Genomic DNA, 16,869 nt, shown 5'->3' on the forward strand with positions numbered 1-16,869 from the left:
GTCTTCTCCAGCATCATAGTCAGAAAGCATCAATTCTTCGGTGCTCAACTTTCTTTACAGTCCAACTCTCACATCCATACATGACTATTGGAAAAGCAATAGCTTTGACTAGAATGACCTTTGTTAGCAAAGTAATGTCTCTGCTTTTTAATACGCTGTCTAGGTTGGTCATAACTTTTCTTCCAAGGAGCAAGCGTCTTTTAATTTCATGGCTGCAGTAACAGTCCACAGTGATTTTGGAGCCCAAGAAAATAAAGTCTGTCACTGTTTCCATTTTTCCCCCATCTATTTGCCAAGAAATGATGGGACCAGATGCCATAATCTTCATTTTTGGAATGCCCGCTTTTCCACTCTACTCTTTCACCTTTATCAAGAGGCTCTTTAGTTACTCTTTGCTTTCTACCATTAGGGTGGTATCATCTGCATATCTGAGGTTATTGATATTTTTCCCAGCAGTCTTGATTCCAGCTTGTGCTTCATCCAGCCCGGCATTTCTCATGATGTACTCTGCATATAAGTTAAATAAGCAGGGTGACAATATACAGCCTTGACGTACTCCTTTCTCAATTTGGAACCAGTCCATTGTTCCATGTCCAGTTCTAACTGTTGCTTCCTGACCTGTATACAGGTTTCTCAAGAGGCAGGTAAGGTGGCCTGGTATTCCCATCTTTTTAAGAATTTTCCACAATTTGTTTCCACGCAGTTAAAGCAGATGTTTTTCTGGAATTCCTTTGCTTTTTCTATGATCCAGCAATGTTGGTAATTTGATCTATGGTTCCTCTGCCTTCTAAATTCAGCTTGAACATCTGGAAGTTCCTGGTTCACGTACTGTTGAAGCCTAGCTTGAAGGATTTTGAGCATAATCTTGCTAGCATGTGAAATGAGCACAACTATATGGCAGTGTGAACATTCTTTGGCATTGCCCTTCTTTGGAGTTGGAATGAAAACTGACCTTTTCTAGTACTGTGGCCACTGCTGAGTTTTCCAAATTTGCTGGTATATTGAGTGCAGTACTTTAACAGCCTCATCTTTTAGGATTTGAAATAGTTCAGCTGGAATTCCATCACCTCCCCTGGCTTTGTTTGTAGTAATGCTTCCTAAGGCCCACTTGACTTCACAAACCAGGATGTCTGGCTCAAGGTGAGTGATCACACCATGATGGTTATCTGGGTCATTAAGACCTTTTTTGTACAGTTCTTCTGTGTATTCTTGTCACTTCTTCTTAATATCTTCTACTTCTGTTAGGTCCATACCATTTTTGTCCTTTATTGTCCTCATCTTGAATGAACAGCAAGTCTGAAATCTAGTCCATTTTTATACTATTATATTGTCTTCTGGATAGTTTACTAACAACCAGATTTTGGGAACATGACTTGTCTGTAAAGTGGAGATTCTCTGTGGTTGAGTTTATAATCATGCTACATCATCTGCTATAAATTCAAGGTCATCTTGAGAATTCTTTGTGTTGCTGCAAAGAACTGTATCAGGAGCTATCACCAAGGATAATGGCTTGGAAATAGTTCTATTTGAAAAATAAGTCACAGTTTTTGTTTTTGCTAGAATAGAACTTTATTTATGGTATCAAGATTTTTAAAAACGGTTTTATATTTTAAAGTATGCAATAAATTTTGATACATTAATCTTGGTAATATTTTTCCCATATGAGAAGATTTTAGAAAACAATGTCAAGTGGCTTATAATTCAAAAGAGTTGTTTGACTTGATAATTCTCTGGAATTTCAGCATTATAAATAAAAAATGAAAACAAATAAAACCATTTAAATTAGGATGAAATGCATTTGTAATACAATTTTATGTCCGTTAAAATTTGTTTGATTACAGAGAAAATATAGGCTAAAATTATGTGCTTCTAAGTTCTAAAAAAATATGACATCCTTGCTTTAAGAAAATGACCCTATTTACTTCCAGCTGTAGAATGCGTTTTGAGACACTTTGCTCTTTGGGATGAGGGGCTGTGTTGCTTGATACAGGTTCCTTTCAGACCATCACTGCATAACTGGAAAATGAAGCAGATGCTGGTCTGTGGCTGGGTGCTGGTGGGAGTGTCTGGTCTTATTAACACGCTGTTTTATCTGAGTCACAGAATCATCCAAGTGAATGAGTCATATGAAAAGCAAGCTATATATTTTCTCAAGGTCTGATATCTGCCATATTTGACAGAAGTGATATTTAAACAAACATGTGGTAAAATCCTTTTTTAACAAAAGCAGTTTTCATGTTCAGTTCTACATAATGAGAACATTCCAAAATGCATTGGCCCATCTTAACATTACTTTGCTCATGTGGAGAAAATGAATTCTGATGGTAAGATCCATATACAGATAAAAATATGTATACATATATTTGTATATATTCAATACCAGAGATGATCCTGCCTTGTCTGTTAGCAGTCAATTCATGTTTAAATGAAGAGATTTCTCTTTGGGAGTGTGGTTCATGTTCACACCTGATTTGACAAAATCTGAAGGCTGGCACAAAGTACCTTCTGATTGTATGAGACTTTACAGGGCATCTCTCTGGAACTGACAACAATCTTACATGACAATGAGAGTGTGATGCATGATTATTTTCCTTTGACAGATGAAGAACCAGGAACCCAGAGAGGTGAACTTTGTTGCTTCAGTTTAAACATTTGGTAAGTGATAAAAACAGGGTGTTTCCCCTGAAAGCTGTTTAACACAGAAGATAAGACAGAGGGTGCACGGATCTGTGAATTACTTTCTCTAAGCTGGGCTGCTGATGCGATGTTTGGAAAGTGGTTTTGCTTCTGTCACTTATGAGATCGCTACCAGGTGCTGAAAAGTACACATGGCATTAGACCCCAGCAAACTGTAACCAGCAGCCGGATACACTTTTTACACCTCTTAGAGTGTGTGTGTGTATTTCAGAAGATTCGTAACATATATTTACAATTATCCCTAAATCACCAAAATACCATATTGAGAAATAGCTTTAACTTTTTTCAAGAGCATTTTTCTATACAATAATTCCAATACAGGTATAAAGTATATAAATACAGCCTTGGCACACTTTACCTTTGCAGGTGCACTAAAACACTTTCCCTTTTGCCTTATTCTGCTCACCCTGACTTTTGATTGTTTCAAAATTCCTTTACACATCTCTAAGTTCCTTGAGGATGGGGATGGACTTCTTTGAAGCTGACAACTCTCACCCTTTGGCCTAGACAGAGCTATGCATATCGCAGGCATTCAATAAACCTTTGTTGAATGCACGCACAGGATTTTTATGTACTTCTATTTAGCTAAAGTAGAAGTCTATCTTTAGCATTTTGCCTAAAGAGTTTTGGATTTATAGCAAAACATTATTTTCATAGTAAACAGTTTTTTAAAAAGCATAAGAAACATGGTAATAAATTTAATACAAATGATGCACTGTAACTATTCTTTGGTAATTTTTAACAAATTATTTGGTTTTTTTGACTAAAGTGAAATACTAAAAATATAAAAATGCAACTACAGAAATTAGCTTAATCTGTAAACATAATAAACCCTGTAAACATATAAGTACTACATAATTGTGCAAGTGTAAAGAATGACTAGTAAAGGCAAGTATTATACATTTAACTTAGTTCTTCAAGGCATATTTAGGAATACTGCTTTGTCGAGCTTTAGTTTGAAGAAGGAATTCTTTTAACTAAATGAAAACAGTAAAGAATAATGGCTTTATCAATGAGCCATAGGATATACAGGCAAGAGGGAGGCACTGATACCTTTCAACCTTTGCAAATCTGAATTTGCTTCACATGTCCTATGAACAACCTTGTTTAGTAAAACCGTGTTCTAACAAAAGCCAAATACTTTTAAAATGAAGAAGTAAACAGCTTTTTGTAAATGAATCAGTTGACTGAAAATATAGGTAACACACCTTGCAAGATTTTCACAAAAACCTGTTACTGCACATGCAGTAGGCAGGTCTAAAAAATAATAACTAGCTGCAGGCAGCACTGAATATATTGTCGTGTACTCAGTATTGAAGTTTTTTTCCCCCAAATTTCAGTTCTCCTTCTCAAAAAAATCACACTTTTCACACATGACACTTATCACAGGTATTCACAGTTATCATTTCAGTAGTTTAAGAAAGAACTGCCTGGCAAATACTGTAAAAGAGGTAAATCCAAGGACAAAACTCACAATTTCAGGCACACAGGACTTAAATCCTTGGGTGTGAACTCAAAATAGAACAAAACAACTATGTAAATGCAACACATTATTAAAATGAATGAAATAATGGAAAAGTTGTCAATACTATTTCTTCTAATTCATTGACATGATTTTCTCCAATATCTGAGAAGCATCAATGGCCAAGGATTAGTAGTTCCCTGGAAAATTTTAAGTCAAGATTTTCCTTTAAAAAAAAGTGGCAGTAAAACACCATAAATGGTTACTTGAAATCTAATCAACGCCATCAAAACCCTGAGTGTTCTCAATGGCCATCTGAAGTTTATCCCACAATTCTTCAAATGACTCATAGGGTGGCAAGTCCAGGCGATTAAAGCTGAAAGAACAGAGAGAGGCTGGTTATGACGGACAGTGAAAAGGTGACAAAGTTCCCAGGGCAAACTATTCACAGTGCAGCTATCTTGAAACTGAATGTTTCAAGAACAGGAAAAGACCTTTTCTCCTCAGGGAGAAGGAAGGTCTAGGATTGGACTCAAGGTATGGACTCTCTTCATGACTTCTTGGTGGTAACCTCTCACCTCCAACCTGACCTCCAAATGTCTGGGTTCCTGTCATTTGAAACTTCAAGAGGGAATGTTCTATATTTCTGTGTCTCTTTTTCTGTTCTGCATATAGGGTTATCGTTATCACCTTTCTAAATTCCAGAACAGACTTTTGAACTTTGTGGGAGAATGTGAGGGTGGGATATTTCAAAAGAACAGCATGTATGCTGTCTATGGTGAAACAGATCACCAGCCCAGGTGGGATGCACGAGACAAGTGCTCCGGCCTCGTGCACTGGGAAGACCCAGAGGAATCGGGTGGAGAGGGAGGTGGGAGGGGGGATCGGGATGGGGAATACATGTAAATCCATGGCTGATTCATATCAATGTATGACAAAACCCACTGGAAAAAAAAAATAAAAATAAAATTAAAAAAAAAAAAAAAGAGGGAATGTTCTAGACCTTTGTGGAATGGCTTATCATTCATGTGATGGAGTCAACATATCATCAACAGTTCAGATGTGTCTCTCCAGGGTTCAGCAACCTGGACTTAAAGCCCAAGCATGCCTGGTAAAGAAACACCTGTTCCTGAGTTAGTCTCACTGTCTCTCCATCCTCTCCCTCCCATTCCCCACCTCCTTATCCGCCACCAACACAGCATAGAGGGCACTAGACCTGTGTCTAGACTGTGAGAGGACCTGACCTTCTGTGTCTAGACTGTGAGAGGACCTTCTCTCTCTGAAGACTTGGTTCTCGAGGGTCAAAGAAACTGCTTACCAGGTATGAGCTCTTGGCAGCTTCTCAGGCGTGCCCCACTGCTCAACTGTAAATGACTGTGGTCCGTTTGAGCCTACAAGAAAGAGAAGTTACTTTGGTTTCATTTAGCCTTTATAGGAGCTCCTGAACATTTCACAACTCACTTTTGCTAATGCAGCACTTAAAACACACAGATAATTCATCTAGTTTCTTTAAATTCAAAAGAAATAATACTGTCTTGGGCTCATGACTTTACTGTCCAGCTATGAAATGAGGACTCCTATCAGTTCGTCTGTGGTCATGATATCACTCTGACCTGGGGGGCATGTCTAACGGGACTTTTGCTGTTTCCCAGCCCTGCATTTTCATATACCACCTCTATCTTAGGTACATAGAAAATGGGCATTTTTTTTGAGTGCCACTGAAAATAGCTTTAATTTTTTTTTATTATTTTTCTCTATTGATTTATTTTTTTGCAGTAAGATTATACAATGAAAGATGTAAAGATCACCTGAAATTCCACTGTTAAATCTAAGTAAACATCCTATCATTAATCTTTTTCTGCATATACATATGTATAGAATTTTATGTGCATGGGATCATTTATACATGCTACATTTTTCTCTTATTGTGAACATTCTAAGAAACTTTTTCTTCCTTTGGAGTTTTACTCAATTATTCCTTTTGCAATTCTCAATGTCCTCCAACCTCCCAGGTCATCAATGCTAACAACCCGATGAGTCACCTTCCATACTTTTCTCTATGTCTCAGACTCATATGCAAACACATGTGTGAGAGTATAACTGTCAGAAGCAGTACTAAAAATACTATTTCCCATGTTACTGTTTTCTCAAAAAGCACTGCTGTTCACACATCACCCATCACAATTATATCTACAGTTAAGATTTCAGTACTTCTGTCATTGTATTTTCCGCAACATGGAATCATATATATTTTCCTGCCTCTTGATTCTCTCACCTGAACACTCCATTTGAAAAACTCCCTATTAAGTCAACCAATATAAATGTAACATAGTTCTTTCTTGGGGGGCTAAGCCACACTTCATTTGGGATCACAGTTCCACAAACAGGGCTCAAACCTGAGTGGAAGGGATCAAACCCCTGCAGTGGAAGCATGAACTGCCAGGGAAGTCCCCGTAACATACTTTTTATTGGCTAGATAATACTGTATTGTAATATTAACATTCTGAAGCAACTTCTACTTCTTTTGTAAATCCATAAGAATTTGAATTTATAGTCTAACACTAATAACTCTGGACCTGTGTATGAGATAGTGTGTTAGTTGCTTAGTCGAGTCTGACTCTTTGCGACCCCATTGACTGTAGCCAGCCAGGTCCCTCTGTCCATGGAATTTCCCAGGCAAGAATACTGGAGTGGATAGCCATTCCCTTCTCCGGAGGATCTTCCTGAACCAGAGGTCGAATCTGGAGCTCGTGCATCATAGGCAGATTCTTTACCATCTGAGCCACCAGGGAAGCCAGTACATGAAATATCTCCTCCAAATTCCAAAAAGTGCATGCCATCATTGGGTGACTGTAGGTCTGGGCTGCATATAAGGGGAGCTGGAGATGGAGGGGGTGCCTGCCCTGCTTTGATTTTCTCTACTAACTGGTTAAAGAGCAGGAGGCGAGAATGGAATGTAAGTCAGGGGAAACCACTGGAAAGACAAATCCACTCAGGTGGGGAATGAGCATGTTGTTGAGTCTCATCCTTCTCCTTGGGAGAGAAGGGGCAGCTGCCTGACAGGTTCTGCAAACAGATGTTCAGTTAAGCTTAACAAGGAAACCACGTAGGCCAAGGAGGGGATAGAAGGGCTTCGATCTTGGCTATACCTCCTCTGAAAGAGTTGTTTTTCTTGGTGTCTTTAAAAGCAAGTACATGCCATTCCAATAAACAGAATATTTAACTTTGTTTATTCCATTCTTTCCCCCAAATGTATTCTACTATGATACATTCTGTATTTTGTTATACACTTATTAACACCCTGTGGAACTTTATATGCTGTCTATCTTAAACCATCACACCACAGGCAATGTTTCTTCTGTAACAGAATACAGAGTGGGAATCAAATTTAAAATTCAAGAATGGAAAGTAACTTGAATCATTTCCTGTGTTTAGTTTTCTCTTTTGCTATCTCACTGAGAGTCTCTTGGACTGCAAGGGGATCAAACCAGTAAATCCTAAAGGAAACCAACCCTGCCTATTTATTGGAAGGACTTCTGCTAAAGCTGAAGTACTTTGATGCTAAAGCTCCAGTACTTTGGTCATCTAATGGGAAGAGCTGACTCACTGGAGAAGATCCTGATGCTGGGAAAGATGAAGGCAAAAGGAGAAGAGGGCAGCAGAGGATGAGAAGTTTAGACAGCATCACTGACTCAATGGACATGAATTTGAGCAAACTCCGGGAGACAGTGAAGGACAGGGAAACCCGGCACGCTGCAGTTCATGGGCTTGCAAAGAGCTGGACATGATTTAGCAACTGAACAACAAACAACAACAAAATAGAAGGTGTATACATATATTTTTACCTTCTGCAGTGTATCTAACTGTAATCATTTAAAACTATGAATTCTTTTTAACTAATTAAATATTTGTATACATGAAAGAAGACTGAAGACTAGTCAGTCATGAAAAAGACAACTGGCATCAGCTCCATTTTTTAATGATCTACGGAAAATCCATACCATACAGTTCAGCAAATCCATTCATAGGCACACGGGATGTGCCAGTGACAAACTGAAGTAATCGTATTCTTTTTTCTGAGTCCATCATTAAAACAGCCTGCATAAAATAAAAGCAGCATTTAGGAACATCACTGGAAAAAATGTTAACAAAACTACCCTGAAAAATATGTTACCAGAGTTTAGTTAGAGCCTGAATCATCACTTATGAAATTTGCATGTTTCCTTTACTTCAAGTTGTGTTTACAGTAGTTTACAAAGTTCTTGAGACTCCATTTCCAAGGCTTCATGGTAACTGTTTAGAATGGGGTTATAGCCTAACACAGTGACAAAATTTCCTCTTGGATGTGACTATGTGGCTTTTTAAAAATTGTATTTACTGGAATTATTATTTAAAAATTGTATTTACTGGCATACACATTTCTCTATCACATTCCAAGAAGCCAAATAGGAGTCCCAGAAAATACACTGCAGGTTACAAGTTCCCTTGAAGAATCCTTCTTTTTAGTAAGGAACCAAGAGTTGATCTCAGGTCACACTGCCACTTACTACATTTTACTTATCTACAAATAAGTATGTATGGAGGTACATGTATATAGTACAAAATAAAAAATTTTTGTGGGGCTATATACTGGGTTGGCCAAAAAGTTCATTCGGTTTAAAAGTAAAATTTAAAAACATATTTTTCATTTTCACCAACAACTTAATTGAATAACATATTCCCTAACCAAGCAAACTTTTTGGCCAACCCAATATATTTTTTGTCTTATCTACATGTGATCCACTAGTATAGGTAAATATGATTGAATCTATCAAGAAGTAACTTAAGAAAATGCAAGCCTTCTATTACCTTCCAAAACCACTGGATGACTTGATGATTTATGCTGTAGCCATTTTTGTACTTTGTGTGCTCTCTCCAGTCATTCACATCCACATCTCCCAAGCCACACATCAGAAGCTACATAAGAAGAAATGTCAAACTGTAGACAAGAAAAATCAGGGGTACAAAAGTCCTGTTTTAAGAGCAATATTTCTTACCTCTAGTTCATTTTCATCAAAAATTTTGATGAGATCCTGTGGTATCAGTTCAAAAAATCCCTAGAAGAAAGAATATATTTAAAACCCTAGGTAGTGGGGTCAATGGACAATTTCACACTTCAGTATCTGGGTGGGACTGGAGAAATCCCGTACCCACACAGATTCCTACCACCACATGGTTCATGGGCTCTTTAACTGACATTTCAACGTCAGCAAGAAAGTACACATGTCTGTTCTCCCATTGATTCCTCAAAGTGGCTATTTTCAAACCACCCCACACCTTTCAAGCTTCCTTCTTCTCCATATCACTCTTTCTTTACAGCAGATGATTTCTATTTGAGAGAGAAAACAAAAGCAGCTCTGCCAGATGGAATTCCCCTCAACATTCTGCACCCCAACTTAGCACCAACATCCATGAGGGTCTTGTCCCCATTGCTGTGGAGAGAGGGACCACTTCCTCTCTGTGCTTCACTTGTTTCCCCAAGGATGTCTTCACTAAACTTTTACTAGCACATGTTTTTTTTTTTAAAGATTTTTTGGGGGATGTGGATAATTGTTCAAGTCTTTATTGAATTTGTTACAATACTTCTTCTGTTTTATGTTTTGGTTTTTTGGCCATGAGGCATGTGGGATCTTAGTTCCCTAAGAAGGGATGGAACCTGTGCCCCCTGCATTGGAAGGCAAAGTCTTAACCACTAGACCACCAGGGAAGTCCCTATTAACTCACTCTTGATGCATCTAAATTTGTTCAAGCCATATCTCATTCAAAACAAATTAAGAAAGCAAATCCCTCTTTCTTCTCTTCACACCCACATTCTGGACAGTGTTACTACACATCACCAAATCCACTTGCTCCCCCTCATCTATCCCTCAACCACTGTAATCTGACCTCTTCACCAATGCTTCCCTGAAACAGTCCTGGAGAAAGTCAAAGACAACTTTGTGGCTACATCTAATGAATACTTTCTAGTTCCCTATCTTATCTGACTTGTCTATACTATGATATTGTTGACAATACCTTTGTTCTCAAAACTCTGTCTGCTGTTGATGGCTTTCCTCTTATGTCTCTGCCTTTGCTGATTTTCTCTGATGTCTCCTTTCCTCCTGTCCATTCTTTAAATGTTGGTGTTCCCACATCCTCATGTGTGGCCATCCACTTGCACCATTCTTACCATTCTTTTGAATTTTCCATCTTGTTTAGTCCACAGCTCCACTACAGAAAGCAGATAGTCCCCAGATCTCCATCCTTTAAGTCACCCTGAGCTATAACTCTCCTTTCCTGAGTATCATTCATGTGCATGCACAGCTGTGTTCCCACTGTCTTGATCATTTCCCCTGGGGTGATTCCAACACTTGCTCCACTAGCCTCTGCTGCTTGTCTCACCCTCCTCTAGCTTACTATTCATTCATACCACTTCCAGAAAGCTCTGAGCAAAATATACTTTGAATCTTGGTATTTTATTGTTAACAGCCTTTAATGCCACCTTCCTTCCTCACTGGACTTCAGAGAAAACACCAAACAAATAGGCCCCTCATCATCAGGTTCCTCCCATCTCTCCAGACTTAGTTTCGCCTCTTGCAGCCCCGTTGGCTCAGATGATAAAGAATCTGCCTGCAATGTAGGCAACCTGGGTTGGATCCCCTGGTTGGGAAGATCCCCTGGAGAAAGGAATGGCTACCCACTCTAGTATTCTTGCCTGATGAATTCCATGGACAGAGCAGCTTGGCAGGCTACAATCCATGGGGTTACAAAGATTTGAACATGACTGGGCAATTAACACTTGCATCCTCTCATCCAGTACAACTGCTTGTATTTTCTCTAATGTGTGCCCAGTTTGTCTTATTACTAGACTTGACATGTGTCGCTCCCTCTGCTTGGAACTGCATTTCCTTCTTCTCTCTGGCTGGCCAATCCCTCTCCCCCTCCCATGCCCCTGCCCCCACCTCTTCCTGCTTTGGTTTCTACCTCTCTTCTCTGTTCACCTAGTACTGTGAGCTCCCCTGGTCCATTTCACCCTTAGATTCTCTGCTCCTCGACGACAGGACCTATGTCCTTTTGCCTTGCACAGCACCAGACACATGGTCAGTGCTCAGTATCGAATAAATGAAAAAGTGTGTGATAACTATTTAACAGAAGACTTTTAATTAGCTTAGGAAATGAGTGCCTTGGCAACAGCCTAAATGTCCATCAATTTGGAACTTTAAGTGACTTATGAATTTACATTATGACTAAAATACAGCTACAAAGAAAGGTCACTATATATCTTGATATGTAAAACACCTCCAATAAGTATTTGACAAGAGAAGGAAGGGAGTCACAAACCAACATGTATGGCATGATCCCATTTAGGAAAAGACATAAACGGCATGTTCCAGGGGTTCCCAGAGGCTTCCCTAGTGGCCCATATGGTAAAGAATGTGCCGGCAAAGCAGGAGACCTGGGTTCAATCCTTGGGTTGGGAAGATCCTCTGGAGAAGGGAATGGTTACCCACTCCAGTATTCCTGCAAGGAGAATTCCGTAGACAGAGGAGCTTGGCAGGCTACAGTTCATGGAGTTGAGAAGAGTTGGACACGATGAGTGATTAACACTTTCACTTTTCAGGGGTTCCCAACCCCTGGGGCATGAATAAGTGCTGGTCTGGGGAACTGGGCCACACAGCAGGAGGTGGGGGTGGGCGAGCCAGTGAAGCTTCATCTGCTACTCTCCATGACTTGCATTACTGCTGAATTATCCCTCCACCTGACCCCAAGATCCACAGAAAAATTGTGTTCCGTGAAACTGGCCCCTGGGGCCAAAAAGTTTGTGGCCTGCTGATATATTCCACATCCCTCTAGGACTTTTGTCCCTTTGTTCACCTATGTTTAATTAAGGTGAGGGGAGGGGACTATAAAAGGTGAGGGGGAATCCATGTTATGGAGGACTGTTTATTGCATGGACTTCTTGAATGACTGCTTTTTAACTCAACATCTATTCATTTAATACTCTGTTAGTATGAAAACAAGGGCTTCCCTGCTAGTTCAGCTGGTAAAGAATCCACCTGCAATGCAAGAGACCCCGGTTCAATTTCTAGATCAGGAAGATCCCCTGGAGAAGGGACAGGCTATCTACTCCAGTATTCTTGGGCTTCCCTGGTGGCTCAGCTGGTAAAGAGTCCACTTGCAATGTGGGAGACCTGGGTTTGATCACTGGGTTGGGAAATCTCCTAGAGAAGGGAATGGCTACCCACTCCAGTATTCTGGCATGGAGAATTCCATGGAGTGTATAGTACATGGGATTGCAAAGAGTCGGACATGACTGAGTGACTTTCACTTCACTTCAGTATGAAAACATGGGCTTCCCTGGTGGTTCAGACAGTAAAGAATCTGCCTACAATGCAGGAGACCTGGGTTCCATCCCTGGGTGGGGAAGATCCCCTGGAGAAGGAAATGGCAACCCACTCCAGTATTCTTGCCTGGAGAATTCCACTGACAGAGGAGCCTGGTGGGCTACAGTTCATGGAGTTGCAGAGTTGGACACGACTGAGCAAGTAACACTTTACTTCAGTATGAAAACATAATTTAAAATGGATTTAAAAAGCAAATCACATACTACTTTTTTCTCTGATACAATAAGGTCCCCCTTTTCTCTGATATGATATGGACTGTGCTTTGAAACTACAGAAGAGGAAACAAAAGAAAATGAATACCTCTTTAAAAGCAGCCATTTGCTTCTGGATTCGGTTTACAAATCGCCATTGTATTACAAGACTAGAAGAAATAAAACATTTTATCTTTTTCACAGGGAATAAGAAAAGATGTTAAGGTACAGGTATTCTGGTTAGAAACAAAAAATAAAGACTAGCTAAGCCCAAGGCAAGAACAGAATGAGTGAGTAAAAGTATAGAATTTTTATAGAAAAGAATATTGAGACTCTGACTCTAGAGAAAGAAAAAGAAGATACAAAGAATCTTCACAGAAAGTACAAAATTATTTCCAATAAAGTATTTACTAAAAATAGTAAAGTATAACAAAATACTTACTAAATATATTCCTTTTTGTTCTTATTGGTGACAACTATTTCCGATCCACCATTTTTCAACTCATGTTGATGTGTCTGAAATTAAGCATGATACCTTGATACGTTATTTTAGTGAAAAAAATAAAGTATACATATTACAGTTACACAAGAAGCCTGGTGTTTTAAATTTAATCCACTCAAAAGCTAAGGAAACTTGAAATATTAGTTTTATTAAAATACATATGAAATGAGTCAAAAGTCAAAGAAGCAGAAATTCTTTCTGAGAGACAGCTTTCGTTATGGGAAAATAAATTTTAAAATAGAATGCAGAAATGTGTTGAGTACATGCATTATTTAAGGTCTAAATTTATAAAATTTTGCTTAAGTTATTAAACTTAAGTTCTAAAGCTTCACAATTTATGTACCATTTAAATAAATAAAAATTTACAAACCTGTCCAAAAAGTTCTTCATCTATGACAAACCTGAGGTCCAATTCTGTTGGATCATTTTCAAGAATCCATCTTAATGAATTGTAATACTCACTATCCTAGATGGGATAAATTGCATATTTAAAATTTGTATACAGAAAGAAGATACATGAATCTGCAAAAAAAGTAGCCGAAGTCTGAATAACTGGACAAAAGATGATAAGGTCAGATGGATCTCTTTTACACACACACACACACATTACAAAAAGAAATGAATAGTAAGTACATGAGTATAAATACAAATACTGGGACTTCCCTGGCAGTCCAGTGGTTAGGATGCCATACCTCCACTGCAGGTGGGTGTGAGTTCCATCCCTGGTTGGGGAACTAAGATCCAGCAGGCCACAGGGTGTGGCCAAAAAAAAAAAAAAAAGCATTTATCAATAGCATGGTGCCTGCTTAAAAGTTTAGAAGTCTATTTCTGTTTGGAAGCAGTGGAGGTACAGATTTTTATTATCCAGTTAAAGGGTAAGTTCTGAGATATATCAGATATATATCTGATATATATCTGAGTAACTTCCATGATACTCAGAGGCTCTCAGCATCTGTCCATATGGCCAATGAGACTGTGTTTGAAATGCTTAAGTAACTATGAGGAGACTGCTATTTATACTTGGCCCTAAATTGAAGAAAAATCTCAAATTAAATACAGAACCTTAATTTTTCAACTCCAATAACTATGCGGTGTTATGATTTATAAAGAAATATACTGTTTATGGGCTTCCCACATGGCACTAATGGTAAAGAACCCAACTGCCAATGCAGGAGACATAAGAGATGCAGGTTCGATCCCTGGGTTGGGAAGATCCCCTGGAGGAGGGCATAGCAGCCCACTCCAGTATTCTTGTCTGGAGAACCCCATGGACAGAGGAGCCTGGAGGGCTATAGTTCACAAAGAGTCAGACACAACTGAAGCAACTAAGCATTCATGCACATAATGTTCACACTGATATTATGTCACAAGAAAGGTACTTGGTACCATGGAAGAGGTCTTGGAATCTATGTGTTCTACATGTTATATGATGCTATTCAGCATGGGTTACAAGGCTATAGTCAAGGATTTAATTCTTGGGTTTCTGTTTCTCTGTAGTAGCCTAATTTCAAAACTTTGCTTTGGACTGCCAGTTTGAAAACATGTCATTCATCACAAATGATCACAATTCAAATACTGACACAAGAGACATATAAAATTATTTTATATAGCATGCTGAAGTATTTAGGGAGAAATTTACTCATACCTGAAACTTTCTTTGAAATGCATCAAAGAAACAAGATGGATTGATAAATAGGGAGCAGACATGTGGATAGGTATGTCATGAAGTAAGTATGGATAAAAAGCCAATTGTGGAATCTGGGTGGTGGATATATACATATCCATTGTAAAACTTTTTCAACTCTATTATATGTTAGTAAATTTTCAAAATAAAATGTTGGGAGAAATGTTCATTTATATTTGGAACATCTGTTGATTTCTTCATCATTAAAAAGTCTTTAAAATATTGTTGCCTGTTAAATTATAGTTTATATGATAAATGAAAAAGACATACCACTGATTCCATATCATGAAGTGTTATTGGCTTGTGCAGCATCATCTTGTAAAATGGGCGGATGAAAAAACCTTGCAAAAAATCAAATATATTTAAAATGATTACCAAGCAAAAGAAATCAGATAATTACATACCAAAAAGTTTTATGCTTAATACTAACCATCTAAGTAAAGTAAATCAGAAAGAGAAAAACAAATATTGTATATTAATGCATATAAACGTAATCTATAAAAATGGTACTGATGAACCTATTTGCAAGGCAGGAATAGAGACATAGACATAGAGAACAGACTTGTAGACACAGTGGGGGAAGGAAGGTGGGATGAATTGAGAGAGTAGCATTAAAACATACACACTAGCCAGGGGCGGTACTAAGACGGCAGCAGAATAGGATGGGGAGACCACTTTCTCCCCCACAAATTCATCGAAAAATCTTTGAACACTAAGCAAATACCACAAAACAACTTCTGAACATTGGCAGAGGACACCAGGCACCCAGAAAGGCAGCCCATGGTCTTTGAAAGGAGGTAGGACAACAGATAAAAAGAGAGACAAAAGAGTTAGGGACAGAGACCCGTCTCGGGGAGAGAGTCATAAAAGAGGAGAAGTTTCCAAACACCAGGAAACCCTCTCATCAGCAGGTCTGTGGGGAGTTTTGGAATCTCAGAGGGCAACATAACTGGAAGGAAAAAATAAATAAATAAAACCCACAGATTACGCGCCTAACTGCAACTCCCAGCGGAGAAGTAGCCCAGAGGCTCACGTCCACCACCAGCAAGTGGGGGCTGAACAGGGAGGCGCGGGCTGCATTGCTTAGGGTAAGGATTGAGCCTGAAGGCCCTGAGCGCAACCTGAGGGAGCTAACACGAGATAGCAACCCAAACTGTGGGATAGCCAGAGAGAGGAAAAAAAAAAGAGAGAGAGAGAGAGAACTTTCCCGTAAAAAGCTCTAACCTAAGGCATTGCCGTGTCTGCTCACAGAACATAGGACTGAGCAAATACCAGAGGAGAGCTAGCCAACAGTGGACCAGCCCGTCCCCCGCCGGAGGCAGAGAGGCAGGCGGCGACAGCCAGAGCCGGAAGGTAAGGGGAAAACTTGGCCCCAGAGACGGCATGCTCTACCAAACCGTGAGCAGGCTCCCAGTTGCTAACCAAGTCTTCCTGGGATCCTGGATGGCTGACATCCACAAGGAGGGTGGCAGCCAGAGATCGGCTCCCCAGAGGAGACACACGGCACACCTGAGGCCGCGCTCCTGCTGCACCCCCGGGAAACCGAGCGGCTCGGACGGGAGGCGATGAGACGCACCGCCCACCTGGGGAGTGTGCGCTCGCCAAGCACCTGGTCACCTGAGTGGCTCGGACCTGGGAAGGGCATAAAACTCAGGCCCAACCAGGTCTGTGCCTTTGTGGAGTACCCGAGAACCTGAACCTGAGCGGCTTAGACCTGGGAAGTGCAGCAACCTAGGGCCCGCCTTAGACAGTTCCCCTCCAGAGCAACGTGGAGCCTGAGCAGTGTAGATGCGGAAAGCAAACATATGGTGAGCGGGGGCAAACCCAGCGTGGCCCAGACACTGCGAGCACTCCCCACACACGCCAGTGATATTTGATGGCAGTGTTCCTCCCTCCCCGCAGCACAGCTG

General features: G+C 39.8%; 1 protein-coding gene across 7 annotated transcripts in view; it reads right to left on the minus strand.

The window, feature by feature from the left end:
- Nucleotides 1–1,544: 1,544 nt before the first annotated feature.
- NEDD4 (NEDD4 E3 ubiquitin protein ligase) overlaps nucleotides 1,545–16,869 on the minus strand; it is a 132,794-nt gene continuing 117,469 nt past the window's right edge. For all 7 annotated transcript variants that reach the window (XM_061157213.1, XM_061157215.1, XM_061157218.1 and 4 more), the window contains 9 exons: nucleotides 15,230–15,300; nucleotides 13,646–13,741; nucleotides 13,216–13,289; nucleotides 12,883–12,943; nucleotides 9,196–9,255; nucleotides 9,008–9,115; nucleotides 8,161–8,257; nucleotides 5,478–5,550; nucleotides 1,545–4,535 (listed from right to left, as the gene is read on the minus strand). In XM_061157213.1, the coding sequence (XP_061013196.1) occupies nucleotides 4,433–4,535; nucleotides 5,478–5,550; nucleotides 8,161–8,257; nucleotides 9,008–9,115; nucleotides 9,196–9,255; nucleotides 12,883–12,943; nucleotides 13,216–13,289; nucleotides 13,646–13,741; nucleotides 15,230–15,300 (743 nt within the window). In that variant the 3' untranslated portion in view covers nucleotides 1,545–4,432. The remainder of the gene's footprint in view (nucleotides 4,536–5,477; nucleotides 5,551–8,160; nucleotides 8,258–9,007; nucleotides 9,116–9,195; nucleotides 9,256–12,882; nucleotides 12,944–13,215; nucleotides 13,290–13,645; nucleotides 13,742–15,229; nucleotides 15,301–16,869) is intronic.

Source organism: Dama dama, chromosome 12 (genome assembly GCF_033118175.1).
Source record: "Dama dama isolate Ldn47 chromosome 12, ASM3311817v1, whole genome shotgun sequence".
NCBI classification, from domain to species: Eukaryota; Metazoa; Chordata; class Mammalia; order Artiodactyla; family Cervidae; genus Dama; species Dama dama.